Source organism: Phascolarctos cinereus, unplaced genomic scaffold (assembly GCF_003287225.1).
Source record: "Phascolarctos cinereus isolate Bilbo 61053 unplaced genomic scaffold, phaCin_HiC Scaffold_2;HRSCAF=192, whole genome shotgun sequence".
Taxonomy (NCBI): domain Eukaryota; kingdom Metazoa; phylum Chordata; class Mammalia; order Diprotodontia; family Phascolarctidae; genus Phascolarctos; species Phascolarctos cinereus.
In genome coordinates this window covers 354,121,905-354,139,328 of record NW_027555625.1, presented here as the reverse complement: position 1 = coordinate 354,139,328, position 17,424 = coordinate 354,121,905, and the positions used below count along the sequence as shown (strand labels likewise).

At 43.1% G+C, this 17,424-nt stretch overlaps 1 protein-coding gene across 1 annotated transcript in view; it reads left to right on the top strand.

Annotated features, from left to right (window-relative positions):
- The window catches only part of KIF26A (kinesin family member 26A), a 165,588-nt gene extending 157,949 nt beyond the window's left edge, over positions 1 to 7,639 (top strand). Inside the window, 4 exon segments of the mRNA XM_078150387.1 lie at positions 1,647 to 1,837; positions 2,301 to 2,321; positions 3,206 to 3,356; positions 5,771 to 7,639. Coding sequence (XP_078006513.1) covers positions 1,647 to 1,837; positions 2,301 to 2,321; positions 3,206 to 3,356; positions 5,771 to 5,934 — 527 coding nt within the window. The 3' untranslated portion in view covers positions 5,935 to 7,639.
- The last annotated feature ends 9,785 nt before the right edge of the window (positions 7,640 to 17,424 follow it).

The window sequence follows — 17,424 nt, the reverse complement described above, 5'->3', positions numbered from 1 at the left end:
GTTCAAGTTGGATAACATGAATTTATATTACCTAGTTAGCACCGTTGAATGACTTTCCTCAGCTGTGTTCGGTAGGAGCAGAGAAAGGTGGGTGGTAGGAGTAATCCAGGGCGAGGCTTGAATGGTGATAGGACAAGGGGTTGAGGGATTTGAGGGAAGACAATAGTGGAAGGTGAATTGGTGAATTAGAGGGTCAGGATTGGAGTGGATGCACAGTGAGGTTAGGGGAGGAATAACGGCCTGGGAAAGTATTATAAGGTGGAGGAATTGAAGATCATGATGTGAATAAAAAATAGGTTTAGGAGGAATGAGGTAAGGGATGAGATACAATGATAGGGCTATGGTCAGAATTTTGGATTTAGAAGTGGAACCGTTGTGGGTAATGGTGAGATCCAGGCCGTCGTCATCCCTGCCTATGGCTAGGGTGAAATGAGGGAATAGGCCATGGGAATAGGAGGGATTGGGAGGCTAAGGCATTTGAAATGAATATGGATGTTGAAGTCCGTTAATATAAAGACAAGAGTTGGGAACATGAGGAAGGTGGTGAGACAGGTGCCGAACTTCTCCAGAAAGGAGGGAGAATAATGGGCAGTTTGTACATAATTGCCTCCGTAATCTGGCTTGTGTGGAAAATTTTAAGTGAATGAACTTCTAAAAAGGAGACATTACTGAGTGGTGTCAGCAAAAGGAGAGCTCTGGAAGTGACAGTGGGGACCAAGGAAGATTCTGACTCCCCTTCCAGGACCACTGTTTTGGAAGTGTGAGTGAAAGTGTAACCAGTGTTATAGAGGATAGCCAGGAATATAGTGCGTGTGTGTGTGTGTGTGTGTGTGTGTGTGTGTGTGTGTGTGTAAGGGATGGAGTGGAGTGGCGTAGGGGTAGGCCACCACGTCTCAGTCAGGGCAAGGACATAGAAGAAGTATGAAAGAAAGAGGTCTAGAATGTAGAGAAATTTGTTCACTATGGAATGGTAATTCCAGAGAGCACAGTGGAAAAGGTGGGCAGGTTTGGAGTGGAACATGGGGGAAAGTGGATGGACATGAACAAATGGGACACAGGGGTTGGGGTGAATTTGATCCACCGAGCCCAATTCTTTTATTTTACAAATGAGAGAACTGAGTCCCATGAAGTTCAGTGAACTGTCTAAGGTTACACAGTAAGAAGCTACGGTAGTGTTGAATCTAGGTCCTCTGGCTCAGAGCCAGCAACCTTTCTATTAGGGAAATGACTTGAACCCTTTTCAGGTGGTTCAATTCATTTGGGGGAGGGGGGGAAGAAAAAAGAAAAAAAATTGCATGATAATTTTGTTGTATATTTGAAAGGAATAGCAAGTTGTGCATAGTAGATTTGCAGTTTCATGTACAAGTATCTTTTTAATGTATTATGTCATGGAAATGCTTGTTTTATTCTATAAATTAAAAAAAATTGAATTGAAGCATGAAACCAATGCAAGTGGGCTTCTAATCAAGCACAGCTACTTATCACCATTTCTACATAGTCTACACCCTTTCTAAATAGTCTACGTTCTGCTCTTACCTGAGGAGGAAAACGTGCATGGAGATGCATGTGTATGCCTTTGCCTAGCAGACAGCAGGAAGCTAGAGCATCACTGATGGGGCTGGGGGGTGTCGGTTGTGTATTTGCAGGTCTGCAGCGGCGGCGCCTGGTCCCGACTCCACTGCCTGATGCTGCAGCCCTGGGCAGGAAGCCCAACGCTGCCGGTCAGTGGGTGGACCTGCCCCCTCTGCCTGGCACTTTGAAGGAGCCTTTTGAGATCAAAGTGTATGAGATTGACGACGTGGAGCGCCTGCAGAGGCACCGGCGGGAGGAGCCCGAGGTCAGCCCCTCCCCTCTCTTGTAGCCCTCCTCCCTTCAGAGCCCTTTTGGTCCAGGTCCCTGAGGGGGGAAGGGGTTCAACTGGAAACGGCCTTGCAATTAGAGCTCCTGGCATGATTAATTTTCACTGTTTTGCATGTTTAGGTCCCCTGAACAGAGAAACATCATTATAGGCCACAATTAATTGTGTTTAACCTGACGGAGAACATGAGTGGAGAATGTGTGTGCACTCATTATTAGGACTCTGTCTGCACAGAGCCCTGTTGCAGCGACTTTGTTTGTTCAGAACCTTTTAAGTCCTCCTTAATAGCTTCCCTCCAGAGCAAGGTTATTCACCCTTAGTTATGGCACCTCCACGTTGGTGGGGAGGGGGAGGGGGCTATTATTGGGAAAGTCATTTAGCCCAATGCCTGCTTCCTTCTGATGGAGTTTTTCCTTTTTCCCCTCTCTTTTTTTCCCTCTAGCCTTTCCAAGATGTGGAAAAGGTAAATAGCATGTTCCCCCCCTCACACTGAAGTAGGTAGGGTTCCTCAAGGATTGGAGAATGTCAGAATCTCAGAGTTAGAAGAAATCTTAGAGATGACCTATAGGGATACCATTCTGGAGAACTCAGTCTCATCATTTTTTCTTTTTCTTTCTTCTTTCTTTTTCTTTCTTTCTTTCTTTCTTTCTTTCTTTCTTTCTTTCTTTCTTTCTTTCTTTCTTTCTTTCTTTCTTTCTTTCTCTTTATTCATTTATTTATTTGGTTCATTTACTTATTGTCCATCAGTTATTTATTTATTCATTCATTTATTCTATCAGAGGAAACTGAAGCCCAGAGGGAGGGAAAGGGTTTTGCTCAAGGTCACCCAAGTCTGTTACAAGTATTTAGATAGCATTTATATACTATGTGTCAGGAACTGTGCTAAGAACTGTACTAGTATTATTTCATTTGATCCTCACAACCTTATGAGGTAGGAATATTATTATTCCTGTTATTACAGTTGAAGAAATTGAAGCAAACAGAGGATTAAATGACTTGCCCAGGGTCACGCAGCTGGTAAGTGTCTGAGGCAGGATTTGAACTCAGGTCTTCCTGACTCCAGGCCCAGCACGCTATCCGCTGCTCGCCCAACTGCCTAATGTGATGGAGAAGAAAGTCTATTGGATTTTGAATCCAGAGACCTAGGCTTGAACTGTGGGTCTCATTGCTTATTAACTGTGTTACTCTGGACAGATCTCTTCCTTTCTGTGGATGGGCCTGAGTTTTCTCACCTGTAAAACGATGGGGCGAGATCTTTAGGTCCATTGCTTTATTCTTTCACCTGTCTGGGAGTGATGGCTGCAGCCTGAACCCAGATGTCTGGGAATTCTCTTTGTTTTTCCAAAGGGCCTGATGTATTTTAATGCCAAGCTGAAGGTCCTGGAAAGGAGACATCAGCGGATCAAGGAGATGGAGGCAAAGCACGAACTCCTGAAGGAGGAGCTGGAAGAGACCAAGAGCCGGCTGATGATGGACCCAAACAAGTGGAGAGAAGAGTGTAAGTGCGCTGGAGCAACACCCATCTGATGCTCCCTATCTGTGGGGACCAAAACAGTGCCCATGTCCTGGGGTCTGTCTTGCATTGCTGCCCGTGCTCCCTGAGTCTGGGAAGAGTCTGGATGATAGAAATGGACCGAGAAGCCTTAAACTCTTGCATTGGTGGGCATAGTCTGTGGTCCCAGCATGGAAATGTGCCTCTAGGGTGTGTAGGCGTTGCCAGCTTCCCATCTGTCTGCTTCTGAGAAAGGATCACCATCACTATCTGCAGCCTGGCTGGAGTTTCAGAGGACCAGAAGATTTAGAAATAATCTTGTCCAGTCCCTTTATTTGTTTTACAGGAGGGGAAACTGAGACCTAGGATAAAACAAAAATGAGGCCCAGGGCTTCTCCTCCCCTTTTCCAGCTTGGGAGGAGGGCTTATGAATAGGAACCTACTCATGGGTGGTTGTCATCCAAGAGGAGGAAGGGAAGAACTAGGGCCTGGGCTGTTCATTGTTAGCTCCTGAATAATAACGGCAATTCAAATTTTAAAGTACTTTGAGGTTTACAAAGGACTTTCCTCCCAGCATCTTTTGCCAGGTATCTTATACATAAGCACTTCTTCCCATTTACAGAGAAAGAGACTGAGGCCTAGAGAGGGACAGTGATTTGTCCTTTGTCATACATTTGGAGTCAGAGGACCCTGGTTCAAATCCAGGTTCTGCCACATAATATCTGTGGGACTTTGAGCAAGTCACTTTACTTTTCTGGGCCTCAGTTTCCTCATCTGAGAAATGAATTGTACAGAGTTTGTGAGCTACAGAGGTGATGGGAAGGACCTCATTGATTAAATCGTGGATGTTTCGAGTATTGAAGAAGTTTGTTCTTGGACATTTGCTTATATGACAGTCAGTCAGTCAGTTAATACACATTTATTAATCTCTTTACTGTGCTAAGTGCTGGGGACATGAAGATTAGATAGATAGATAGATAGATAGATAGATAGATAGATAGATAGATAGATAGATAAAATGGATGGATGGGTCAACAGATGAATAGATAGATAGATAGATAGATAGATAGATAGATAGATAGATAGATAGATAGATAGATAGATAGATAGATGGATGGGTCAACAGATGAATAGATAGATAGGGAGATAGAGAGATAGATGGATGGATGGACAGATAGACAGATAAATGAATGGATGGATCGATGAATGGATAGGTGAATAGATTTCTAAATAGATAGATGGATAGATGGCTCGGCGGATGGATGGATAGATGGATGGGTCAACAGATGAATAGATAGATAGAGAGATAGATGGATGGATGGACAGATAGATGGATAGATGAATGGATAGATGAATAGACTTCTAAATAGATAGATGGATAGGTGGCTGGGTGGATGGATGGATAGATGGATGGGTCAACAGATGAATAGATAGATAGATAGATGGATGGATGGATGGATGGATGGATGGATAGATTAATAGATAGATTTTTGAATAGATAGATGGCTGGGTGGATGGATGGATAGATGGGTGGGTCTACAGATGAATAGATAGATGGATAGATGGATGGATAGATTAATTGATTTCTGAATAGATAGATATTTAGATGGATGGATGGATGGATGGATAGATGGATGTGGGTCAACAGATGAATAGATAGATAGATAGGTGGATGGGTGGATAGATGGATGGATGGATGATAGAACACTTATTAAGTGCTTACTATGTGCTAGGCACAGTGCTCAGTATGAGACTACAAATAAAAACTTGCTAATCATTCCTTGCCCTCAAGGCGCTTACATTCTAATGGGGAAGACACATAATGGGATGTTGGAAGGCAGGGATTGGAGGTGAGAGTGGAGAGGTTATCCACAATAAGGCATGGTGAGGAGATGATACTGAAAGAAGTGGTATGAAAGCTTGGTTTTCTACAAGATAAGGCAAAGAGGTTCACCTATCCAAGCTGGTAGAGCCGGTCCAAGTTTCCAGTGGGTGTGGAGATTGTCTCAGGGGTGAAGACGCTGTAGGAAGAAATAGAAAAACAATCATTGCCCTCAGACATGTTGTGCAACATGCAAATAACTATGTACGTATGAAACCTATACTGTGTTAATGAAAGTCTCAGGGAAGTGGGAGGGCAAGGTAGGAACAGCTGGGAAAGGCCTCCTGCAGTAAATGGGCTTGAAAGAAGTCAGGGAAGCCAGGAGACAGAGAGGAGGAGAAAGAGAGTCCCAGGAATCAGGGACAGGCAGTGAGAACAAGGGGAGTTAGTTAGGAGATGGGGGAGCCTAGGGTATTTATTGAATACGGGGATGACAAGATCAAACAGCTGAGTGGAGGATGGACTGTAGTGGAGGCACTTTCATAGAGGGCACCTGGACACCCAATGTTCTGACCCCCATGATAATTTTGGTTTGCAGTTGAGGTGGACCCAGAGCTGGACAAAGAGTCTGAGGAATACCTGGAGGCTCTTGAGCAAGCTACAGAGGACCTGGAGCGCTGTGTGAACGTGTGCAAAGCCCACGTCATGATCGTCACCTGCTTTGACATTGGCGTATCAGACGTCCAGGAAGTAGAAGTTTGAGAGCAGACCAGAGCGGACAGGATGGGACAGGAATGGGATGGGAAAGGGACGAGACAAAGGAAGGGACAGAAAGCAGAATCCAGGGCGATGCCGGGTTGTGCCAAGGTTGCAACGCCACAAGGAAGTGACAAGGGGAGCAGGAATGTAGAAGTGAAAGGAACAGAGGGGTGGGAAAGTGGGAGGGAGAGAGGGGATGGATGTGGGCAAGGAACTGGAATGTTTCACAATCAACGTGGTGCCTCATTCGAGACCAAACTGTACAGAGAGTGAGAAGGAACCATGCCTGACGGACGGACGGACGGACGGACAGACAGACAGGAACTGAGGATTAAGAACACCAACAGACATTCCCCTAGCAATGCCAAGTGCCTTTCACGTTAATTGGATTTTTTTTTCTCCCTTTGGTGCTAGAAATTTGGAAGCCAGCAGCCCAGGCATCAGATGTTTTCCTGTTGAACCTTTGATATTGTATCGTGTATTTCTGACCCCATGTAAAAACATAGTAATGACAGCAATAAGCACATGACTATTTCCTCCTGGCCTTGCCTTCTGGTTTCCTAGAAAAGTGGTTTGATGTAGCAAAACTTCAATGGCCAGAAGACTGATATGGGGTTTGGATCCAAGATATTTTTATGGGTGTTTTTATCTTTCCAAAGGGCACGGAATGAGCTCTGACAAGGACTAGTTTTCATTCCCTCCTCAGAGCAGGACTAAGATTGGCTTTTACTTCTGGTTGATTTTTTTTTTTGAACTGAAAGTTTCCTGCCATCCTTATGTGATGGCCTCATTGTGGTATACAGGTGATCCCTAGGCTTTTGAAGCCTGTGTGTGAAGAGCTAGCCAAGCTAGAAAAGCTATGAGTACCAGCCTCCATGGTAGTTTGGGGGCTGAAGGCCAGGGCTCATCACCACAAGATCAGCCTTCAGGGGATGGAATTTTCTTTTGGGGGGAGGGCATGCACAGCAACTCATAAAGACTGTCTACTAAAATTGTAAGAGGGGTTGGGAACCCACATGGATGAAAATAAACATGGCGATTGAAGTATGTTTGGGGCCAAGGGGAACTGTTAACTATGGAATGAGCTCTTCCGTGGTTGAATTAACCTCATTTTCTATAAACCTGTTATTCCCCCTTGGGGAAAGCAGTGGCCAAGGGCTTAGCAAAAAGCACCAAGAGCCTTCTTCAATGGCAGGAATACAGCCTCCAATTTCTTACCAAAATAAACCAGCAAAAAAAAAAAGTTGGGGGGAAGAGTTTTGTAAATGTTTCATTAGGTTCATATTTTTCTATCGTTTTGACCATAAAGCCAATATTTGCATCAAAAACTTTGGATTCAAAAAAATCAACCTTTTCCCAGTTTTTGTAATGATGAATGAATGCTCAGGACATGAGTGGGATGGACGGCTGCATGAGTTTGTGCTGAGGATGGAGGGGGGGATGGGGGGAAGTGGGAGGGAAAGAGGCTGGCCCAGAAGTCCCCTGGTGGGGGACCCCTGGGTCAATCATTTGTTGCCAAATGAGGAAAAAAGGAAAAAGAAAACAAACTTTTCCCAGGGTTGAATACTGTATGTAAGGTCCCATTTCATACGAATCATATTTTCTGACCATTTTGATTTATAGGGGTTTTATGAGCCTTTGTATAAATGTGTATGATAACATGGCATCCCCACTTTTACTTGTGAATAAAAGATACATCTATTGTTAATGTTTCTTTTTAATGAATTTTTTTGCTTTTGAAAACAGTAACAAAAACTAACATTTATGGGGTGCTTCCTTTACAAACAATTAATCAAGAAACATTTATTTCATGTCTTCTGTGTGCAGGGAACTCAAAATACAAGGATAAAAATGAAATGGTTCCTGCCCACAAGGGGTTTACTTTCTATGAGGGATCAATGACTGGGAAGCAATGACTACTATGAGGAGAGGGAGGGAAGAGGAGAAAGAGGAATGGGGGTGGGAGAGAGAGAGAGACAGAGACAAAGAGAGGTGGGGGAGAGACAGAGAGAGAGAGAGAGAGAGAGAGAGAGAGAGAGAGAGAGAGAGAGAGAGAGAGAGAGAGAGAGAGAAAGAGAGAGAGAGACTGAGACTAGGTTCTGAGAGCTAATTCAGAGCTGTCTCTGCCCTCAAGGAATTTGCATTGCAGTAGGTGGGAGAGGAGAAACCAGCCCAGGATACAAAAATCCACGTAATAAAAAGCACAATGTGGTCTGTGCTTTCTGTATAGTGCAGAAAGTAACCTCTTTCTGAGAGTTCAGAGGAGGGAATATTAGCTTTCTGCTCTATGGTACTTCAAGGTTGTACAAAACACTTTCCTCAAAACACCTTTGTTTTGGTTAAGACACATTTTCCTCAAAACACACATGTTATTATCCATTTTGTGGGATAATATATATATGTGGAAACTGAGGCTCAGAAACTTTCAATGATTCATTTAAGCTCAGAAGACAAATATTAAAATTAAATTATTAAACTATTAAATATTAAATATATATTATATTTATTTTTATATATTATATCTATATTAAAAATATAAAATATTAAAATATTAGAGCTGGGATTTGAACTTGGATCTCCTAACATCTCTGTGCTTCAGTTTCCTCATCTATGAAATGAGAGGTTTGGACTAGGTATCCTCTGAGGACCCTTCCAGCTCAATATCTCTAATCCAATGAATACATCCAGGTCTCCTTCCACTGTCTAGGTCTTACATCACAAAATGTAGACCTGGAATGAAAGCCATAGGATCCCTGAATCCTGAAAGAGGACAAATAAAATGAAGTAACATCAATTTCGTCTTCTGTGAGAATCATCTAGGGCTTCAGGTTCCTCATCAGTGAAATAAGAAAGTTGGACCAGATGACTTCTAAGGTCTGTTTCGATTTTAACTCTGATCCTGGGATATGAAATTTGAGTCCTTAGCAGGGGCCTGTAATGGAGACCTTCCAGGTTTCTCTTCAGTACATTCTCCATTTTGGTCAGAAGGGTGTGTGTGTGTGTGTGTGTGTGTGTGTGTGTGTGTGTGTGTGTGTGTGTGTGTGTGGTGGGTGGGATGTTTAAGAAAGCTCTGGTCAAATGCAGATTCTAAGAACAAAGACCAACTTTATCTCTCTGGAGCCCTGTGAGATAAAGCTCCAGTGGTTATCCACATTTTGAGACCTGTTAAAGACCTTAGCTTGAAAAGGTCAAGGTCTCCCACTGCATCCCAGACCATCTCCAGTCGTCCTGATCTATAACTTGCCACTGGACCCAGATGGCTCCAGAGGAGAAAGTGAGGCTGGTGAAGTTGCACAGCCCTGCCTCGCTTAAATCCAATTCACTTGCATGTTATGGCTTCACCTCCTTGATATCATGGTCCTCTTCAGAACGAAGGCCTTCAAATCACCGAGAAGGAAACTGGCAATTGACTTGCTTAGCTACTAGCTGAAGTAGGATTCAAATGTCTACATTGGGAGGTCTGGCTTGGCTGCTTTAAATCCCTGCTGCTTCTTTGTCACTGGATGGAGAAATCTAGCACTAACCATTTTGTTACATTGCTTCTTTCTAGCATGTCATGGAGTTGCTTTTAGAGGAGGTGGAGGAGGAGGAGGAGGAGACCTGGGCCCTGCCCTGAAGTGTTCATAGATAGAAGGGGAAGGACAGGAAGGGAGATACCAGAGGAGTGGATTTGAGCTGTAAATTGGGGAGCTCAGTCTAAGGACACAGGAGTAGACTGGAGTCCTGCTGTGAGGATGGAAAGTGGAGACAGATCATATCCAGGAGTCAGGGCATACCACCTGGAAGATATGACATTTAGGTTGGATTTTAAAAAGTAGATGAGAATTCAACAGGCAAAGATTAGGAATGACGTTCCATGTGAAAAGGCATTTCACAAAAGCATTGAAAAGTACACCCACCCAGTTTGATTGAAGCCTAGGCTATACAGAGGAGGAGTGTGGGTAAATTGTCACAGGTAGGGTGGGGCCAGATTGGGGAAGGTCTGAAAGCTGGGGTAAGGGTCTGAATTTACTCTCAGAAAAGTAGACCCAGCAGGCTTTTGAGGAGGGGGTGTACCATGGTCAGTTCCATTTGTCAGAAAAATTAATGAGTTGAAATGTTTGTTGATGATTGCTAAATTCACAGCAAGAGAAAAAAAAATTAAAAGTGAGAGTCATTGGTGACAAGGAGCCTGGGCGAATAGCGATGTCAAAGAACAAGGTTTGGGGAGAAAATTAATGAGCTCTTTCCTCATCTGTGAAATAAGCAAGTTGGATCAGATGACCTGTGAAAGTTCCTTTCAGTTTTAAATCTGTGATCTAGACCAGCAGTCCTCAAACTTTTTGGTCTCAGGATTCTTTTACATCCTTAAAAATTATTGAGGCCCTCAAAGAGCTTCTATTTATATGGGTTGTATTTATTGTAATAGAATTGAAAACTGACAAAATTTTTAAATATCTCTTAATTCATTTAAAAGTTGCAACGACAAACCCATTACATGTAAATATAAGTAAATGAAAAATAGCTATATTTTCAAAACAAAAAATTTAGTAAGAAGAGGGGCATTGTTTTACATATTTTTGTGAATCTCTTTAATTCCTGGTTTAATGCTGAATTCTCCTATCTGCTTCTTCATTGAATCTGTTGTGATATGCTTTTTTGGTTGAGGTATTGGAAGAAAATCCAGCCTCATACAGATATGTGGTTGGAAAAGGGAGGAGTGTTTTAGTAGGCAAAACATGTCTTAGTATTATTATGAAAATAGTTCAGAGTGCCCAGGGGTCTGTGGACCACACTTCCATCTAGATGCTTTCTCTATAGTTGGAGATAAAGGTCTGGTGATTGGGACAGAGCTGAGGAACCAAAGTCAAATTAATCAGCCTGTAGAATGAAGAAGACTCCATCCTTTATCTTTTTTAGGAAATGAGGGAAATCTCCGATCATGGGGCACCTCTTTAATTCTCTGATTCTGCTTTTTTTTTTTTTTGGTGAGGCAATTGGGGTTTAAATGACTTGCCTAGAGTCACACAGCTAATAAGTGTTATGTATCTGAGGCTGGATTTGAACTCAGGTCCTCCTGACTCCAGGGCCGGTGCTCTATCCACTGCGCCACCTAGCTGCCCCCCTGATTCTTATTTTTCAAAGATCACAAACATCCATCCACTCAACAGTTACACAAAATCATAAAATCTTATTAGACATCACTTGGCCCAACCATCCCATTTTACATATTAGGAAACTGAGGTGCAGAGATATTAGGTGAGATAACTAGTTTTTTTAAATACCTCACTGAAGATGCTTAAATGCTGACTTATCAGTCTCTCACTTATCTTGGTGCTGTAGGAGTTATGGTGTATGTGGAAGAATTGGAGGGGAGAGATGGGCAAGCTCAGTTGTCCTGTGAAATGGATTCAGTGGGATGGATTAAAAGGCAGGGTGGTGGGACGGATAGGACATTTAGAGACCTAAATTCAAATGATGAAAGCGAGCACTTATAAAATTCTTTAAGGCTTGCAAAGCACTTTACATATATTATCTCCTTTGAGTTTCCCAACAGCCCTATGAGGTAGGTGCTGTTATTATCAAACCCCAGCCCTGAGACACTCCATCTCCCACCTCTGGGCATTTTCTCTGGCTGTGCCCCCTGCCTGGAGCGCTCTCCCCCCTCATCCTCTGGCTCCCAGTTTCCTTGGCTTCCTTCAAGTCCCAGCTAAAATCCCACCTTCTACAAGAAGATCCCCTTTGTGTGCCTTCCCTCTGTGGATCACTTCCAATTTATCCTGTATTTCTCTTGCTGGTCCATGGCTGTTTGCACGCTGTTTCTTCCATTAGAAAGCTTCTTGACAGCAGGGACTATCTTTTATCTTTCTTCATGTTCCCAGAGCTTAGCATAGTACATAATAGGTGTTTAATAAATGTTTATTGACTGACACTCACTGTAAGAGGATCATTGAACTTAGAAAGGCACCCCAAGTGATCATCCACTAGAACTCCTTCATTTTACAGATGAGGAAACTGAGGCACAGAACATAGAAATTATGTAATCAATGTCACACAGGCAGTAAGTAGAATTGCCAAGATTCAAACCCAGGCCTGCTGACTCTAAATCCCACGTGCTCTCTTCACTGCACCAAATAGTCACTTAACACCTCCGGGCCTCATCAGCTGCTTCATCTGTCAAATGGAGTCATAGCTGCATTACCTGACTTACAGGGTTTTTGCAAGGAAAGTGCTTTTTCCAGCCTTAAAGCGTTGTAGAGATGTTAATTCTACAGACATGGATGAAGGAAGCAGAAGAGGTCTATGAGCAGCCACGACAGCTATCCCAAAGCCTGCGCCCTAAATCCATACACTTTAGAAACATAGATTTAGAACTGAAAGGCACCATAGGAGATCTAGTCAAAACTTTTCATTTTATATGGGGGGCAGGGAAGAAAGGGAAACTGAGGCACACATCTGGGATTCATAAGACATAGTAAAGATTTAGAATTAGAAGAGGTCTTAAAGGTCAGCTAGTCCAACCCCCTCATGTTACTGAGAAGGAAACCAAGGTTCAGATAGGTAAAATCCAAGGTCCATGAAGGTGGTGAATAACATATTCAGAATTTGAACCCAGGCCTTCAAATTCATTTCCTATCTTTCTCTTCCCACTCACCTTCTGCTTACCAGTTTTTGTTCAATCATTTTCAGTTGTGTCTGATTCTTTGTGACTCTATTTGGGGTTTTCTTGGCAAACTGGTGAGGCTTGCCATTTCCTTGCCCAGTTTATTTTACAGATGAGGAAACTGAGGCAAACAGAGTTAAGTGACTTGCCCAGAGTCACATAGCTAGTAAGTGTCTAAGGTATCATCAAACTGACTTAACAAACAGATTGGATATGGGTTGCAATGACATTCAGTGTTAAGTTTAAGGAGGCAGGATTATATATATGATCCATAAAATATTATAATCAGGACATATTAGAGATGAAAGAGGGGTTGGATAATACAGCAGAATATAGACTGTCAGGGCTGGAAAGTACCTTAGCACATAAAACATAGTGTTCAACGTAGGAGCTGTAAGGGACCTTAGCACCTAGAACATAGAATGTCAGAGTTGGAAGATGCCTTAGAAATCACTTAGTCCAACTCTTTCATAGTACAAATGAAGAAACTGAGGCCCAGAGATGGAAAGAGTTTTTCCCCAGGTCACATAGCAATTTAATGGCAAAGGTGGAATTAGAACCCAAGTCTTCCACTCCCAGTCTAGGACACTTTCTACTACAAAATATAGCAAATAATTTAAATTTAAATTTTTGCATGGGCATAGTGATATCACTGGTCTTCTTCAGGAATGAAGGACGAACAGCAACAAAGCAATCATCACTGTATGTGTTGGGAGATGAGGAGGAGGGTTAGGTCATGGGATGGCAAAGATGGGGAATGGGGTGGGAGGAGGCTGGTGAAAAAAAGGGGGATTATTTGTATTGCCATAGCCCACTTCTTCAGGCCGCAAACAGCCGACTCCACGCATCTAAAACGCTGAACTAAAATCTTTCACTCAAGTCTTCGAGAGGCAGTTGAGGCTAATCAACTACTTCCAGCTATGGCCTTGTCGAGGTTAATGGCCACACTTAGGGTCTCATAGATCTACAGGATGCTTAGAACTGTAGAGAGCGTGTAGCATCTACTTACTACCTGTGTGACCTTGGGCAAATCATTTGACCTTTTTGGACTTCATTTTCTTCTGCTTTAAAAAGAAAAGGGATCCTTCTTAAATGGTTTGTTAGGAGACTTTCAGTGCTAAATCCTGCCCATGATCCTATGACCTTCTGACCTGGTTTCTATAATTCAGTGGATGTAGGATTCAATGTCATCACTCCCTACGCATCTCTGGACTTCACTTTCTGTCTCTGTAAAATGAAGATATTGGATATAATAATCTTCAGTGTTCTTCCTTGTTCTAAGCCCTATGATCCTCTGATATACCCAGTTCTGTCTTTGGTACCTTCTACTGTAGAAGCTTTCCATCCAAGATAGTTAAAATTTTTTTTTAAAAAAAGAGTTTTTGTGATTACCGACCAATCAGCATTGGAATACAAAGAATGGAACTGTTCCTGCCCCCAAGGAGCTTATATTCTACTGGGTGAAAAGCATAGAACATGACCCTAATGCCAGCACCCTCTTAATTCAGGGTCAATGTTGGGATGAAACAATAGAGAGTCATTAAACATTTAACAAATGACGAGGTTTACTTTGCTCTAACATAGCAAAGATATGCCACGAGGATATAATGGCTCTTGGTTCTCTGACTGAGGTAGCCGTCTTCTCCATCTTGGTCAGTCAGTCATCAAGGTAAAGTGATTCTAGCGGTCTCTGGCTCCCATCAAGTCTGAGAGGCTCAAACACATGCCATTGGGATCTTTGTGCCACCAAATCAGGAAGCTGTATTAAGAAAGCCCTGGACAACCAGGTTACGTGGTGGAAGGAAGCTTTGGTAAGGTCAGGAAAGCTGAGTTAGGAAACCACTTGGTCTGTCACACATGTGTAACCTACATAGGCATTTATGGAGATGAAGGGTTGGCCTGGAGTCAGCTTCAATGAGCTTTGTGAGAGCCAATTATTAAATTTTCAGTACGAGCATTTACACCTCGTAAATCAGTAAATGATAAAAATTGGTAGGAGGTGGAGAAGGGAATAAACATTTATATGGCACCTCCCATGTACCAGGGAATGTGCTAAGAGCTTTACATCTCATTTGATCCTCACAACACACCTGGGGGATAGATGCTATTATTATCTTCATTTTATAGTTGAGGAAACTGAAGCAAGGACAGCTTAAGTGACTTGCCCAGGATCACACAGCTATTAAGTGCCTGAAGCTGGCTTCAACTCCTGTCTTCCTGACCTCAGGCCCAGCACTCTACACCCTGCATTACCAGCTTTTGTTGAGTGTCTAGACTTAAGGAAGTGATGCAAAAAATGTTAATAATGGAGATTAAAATTAAAAATATGTCCAGTGTACATTTCCCCCCGGGGAAGAGCTGGTTGTTAAATATTCACCAGCTCTGGAGGAGAAAGGTGGGCTGGTGATGTTGCATAGCCCTTTCTCACTTGAATCCAATTCACCTGCAAGTCATGGCATCACCTTCCTGATGTCGTGGTCCTCTTTGAGAAAGCACAGACAGCGCAGTGCTATTATATGCAAAATAAATCAATCTAAAGTAACCCAGGAGGGAGTGCACTAGTGTCTGGGGTGGGGGTTGGGGAGGAATAGGAGAAGGCATTATGTAGGAGACAGAGTTAGAGCTAAGCCAGCAATTCTAAGCCGTTAAGGTAAGGAGACATTATCTTTCAAGAAGGAGGAAACAGCTTGTGCAAAAGTGAAGAGAAAAGAGATGGAGGGCCATGGCCCAGGAGTTATAAGAAGGTCCCTTTGTCTGGTTTGCAAAGTAGGTGAAAGGCAGTGATAAAGGCCAGAACATCTCAGCTATCCAGAAATGTGGCTCTCCAGGATGGTGCAATGTTTGAGGAACCAGGAAGGGTGACAGAAGAGTTCAGGAGCTGAAACAAGAAAAAGATAAGTCACATAGACAGAAGCATGTTAGCAAGCATAGTACTGGGAGGAGAAGAGGAGGAGAGAAGGGACGGAAGAGAAGGGGTCTGTAAGGGAGTGTTAGAACTGTGTGGGTAATCATGGAGGGCTGCTAGGAGAAGAGAAGTCTTGATCAGGCTCTTAATGGAAGGCTTGAAGAGCTTGGTTGGCTATGCAAAGACTGACAATGATGATGATGATAATGATGTTAGTAAGGTTTGCAAAGCACTTAACAATTATCTTATCTGATTCTCACAACAACCCAGAAAGGTGCTATTATTAGCCCTATTTTACAGATGAAGAAAGTGGGACTCAGAGAGATTAAGTGATTGGAGGGGAACTTTGTAATACAAGGCAGAAGGAGGGAAAGTGTAACCACTCAAGTAGAAACGATTAAGAGAAATGGGGAGAACAAGGGAGAGGTCGGAGAGAAAGGATGCAAGCAAGACCCTTCTGCTTGAAAAGGCCCAAAACCCTATAACGATGTTGGGGTCAATGAACAGTGTGTTTGACCGTGGCTGATCAGGCCAATGTGCTCAGAAGTCTCTACAAGCAGTCCACACGAACATTTGGAGTGGAGACGTCTCTAAATTTGCGCATCTCATGCTTCTTTTGAGCTACTGTAACTCTGCTTTGCTCATAGAGCACAGCGCCTTCTTGGATGCAGGTATGCTGTGCAGGACAATCCTGTGCCACTTTCTCCCGTGTCTCCCAATCAATTCCAAAGTTCATCAAAGAGACCTTTAGAATGTCCTTGTATCACTAGGGAAGTGGTGGAGTTGTCGTTGAGTCATTTTCAGTTGTGTTTGACTCTTTGTGACCCCATTTGGGGTTTTCTTGACAAAGATGCAGGAGTGGTTTGTCATTTCCTTCTCCAGCTCATTTTACAACTGAGGAAACTGAGGCAAACAGGGTTAAGTGACTCATTCAGGGTCTTGTCCAGGGTCTGGCTAGTAAATATCTGAGGCCAGATCTGAACTTAGAAAGATAGGTCTTCCTGACTCCAGGCCCAGCACTCTATTCACTGTGCCACTTAGCTGCCCCCAGAGGGCGAGTGTTAGAAGGTACAATTTGTACCCTGTGTTTTTCAGGAGGGCTTCCCAAGTTATGGGGAGGGTAAGCAGAATGGGATGCAGTGCTTGGAATATTTCAGCAGAGGAAAGAAGACTTTTCCTCAATGAGTTCACAAGGTGATGGTGTCGGAGTTAGAGGGGAGGAGAGAGAGGAGGAAGAGACCTGGGTCTGATCTTAGAGATTTCATAATCTGGGGGAGACAGAGGAGGGGGCAGGGCTGGATTCTGTCCTTAGAACATTCATGGAAGAGAAGACAGAAGAGGCAGAATGATAGCCCTAGGCCCTGCCTCAAAGGAACTCATATCTGAGTGGGGAAACAGGACTTACCTATCCACAGGAAATAACAGTAACTTTAACAACCTTTCTGCAGATATAGAATAAAATTGAATAAACAGGTACATGCTAACAGCTTCTAGCTTTGGCCTTGTGAAGGTTCATGGCTACCCTTACGGTCTCATAGCTCTACAAGATACTAAGAACACACATTTCTATATTTCTTTAAGATGCCTTCACCCACACTGACATTGGGGAAATAACATAGATCAAGCTTCCCAATTTTACAGATGAAAAAACTGAGGCTCAGATGTGCCACATGACCTTTTCGTAGAAAACAAATGTCAGAGAGAGAATGTGTCAGAGGCAAATAGGAGCCCAGGTTTTCTGACTCTAAGTCCTGTGCCCAGAGTCAGCTCAGCCAGTTAGAAGGTGAGCCAGCAATGTTCCCTGGAGCACAGGAGCTTTGAGTTCTGCTTTTGTTTCTAGCTCACTGTACAGAAGCTAAATGACTTTCGTAAGCAGGAGAATCATTCTAGGAGAATTGGCCTGAATTATCCAGATAACTGTCACCTCTCACCTCTTCATTTTCTG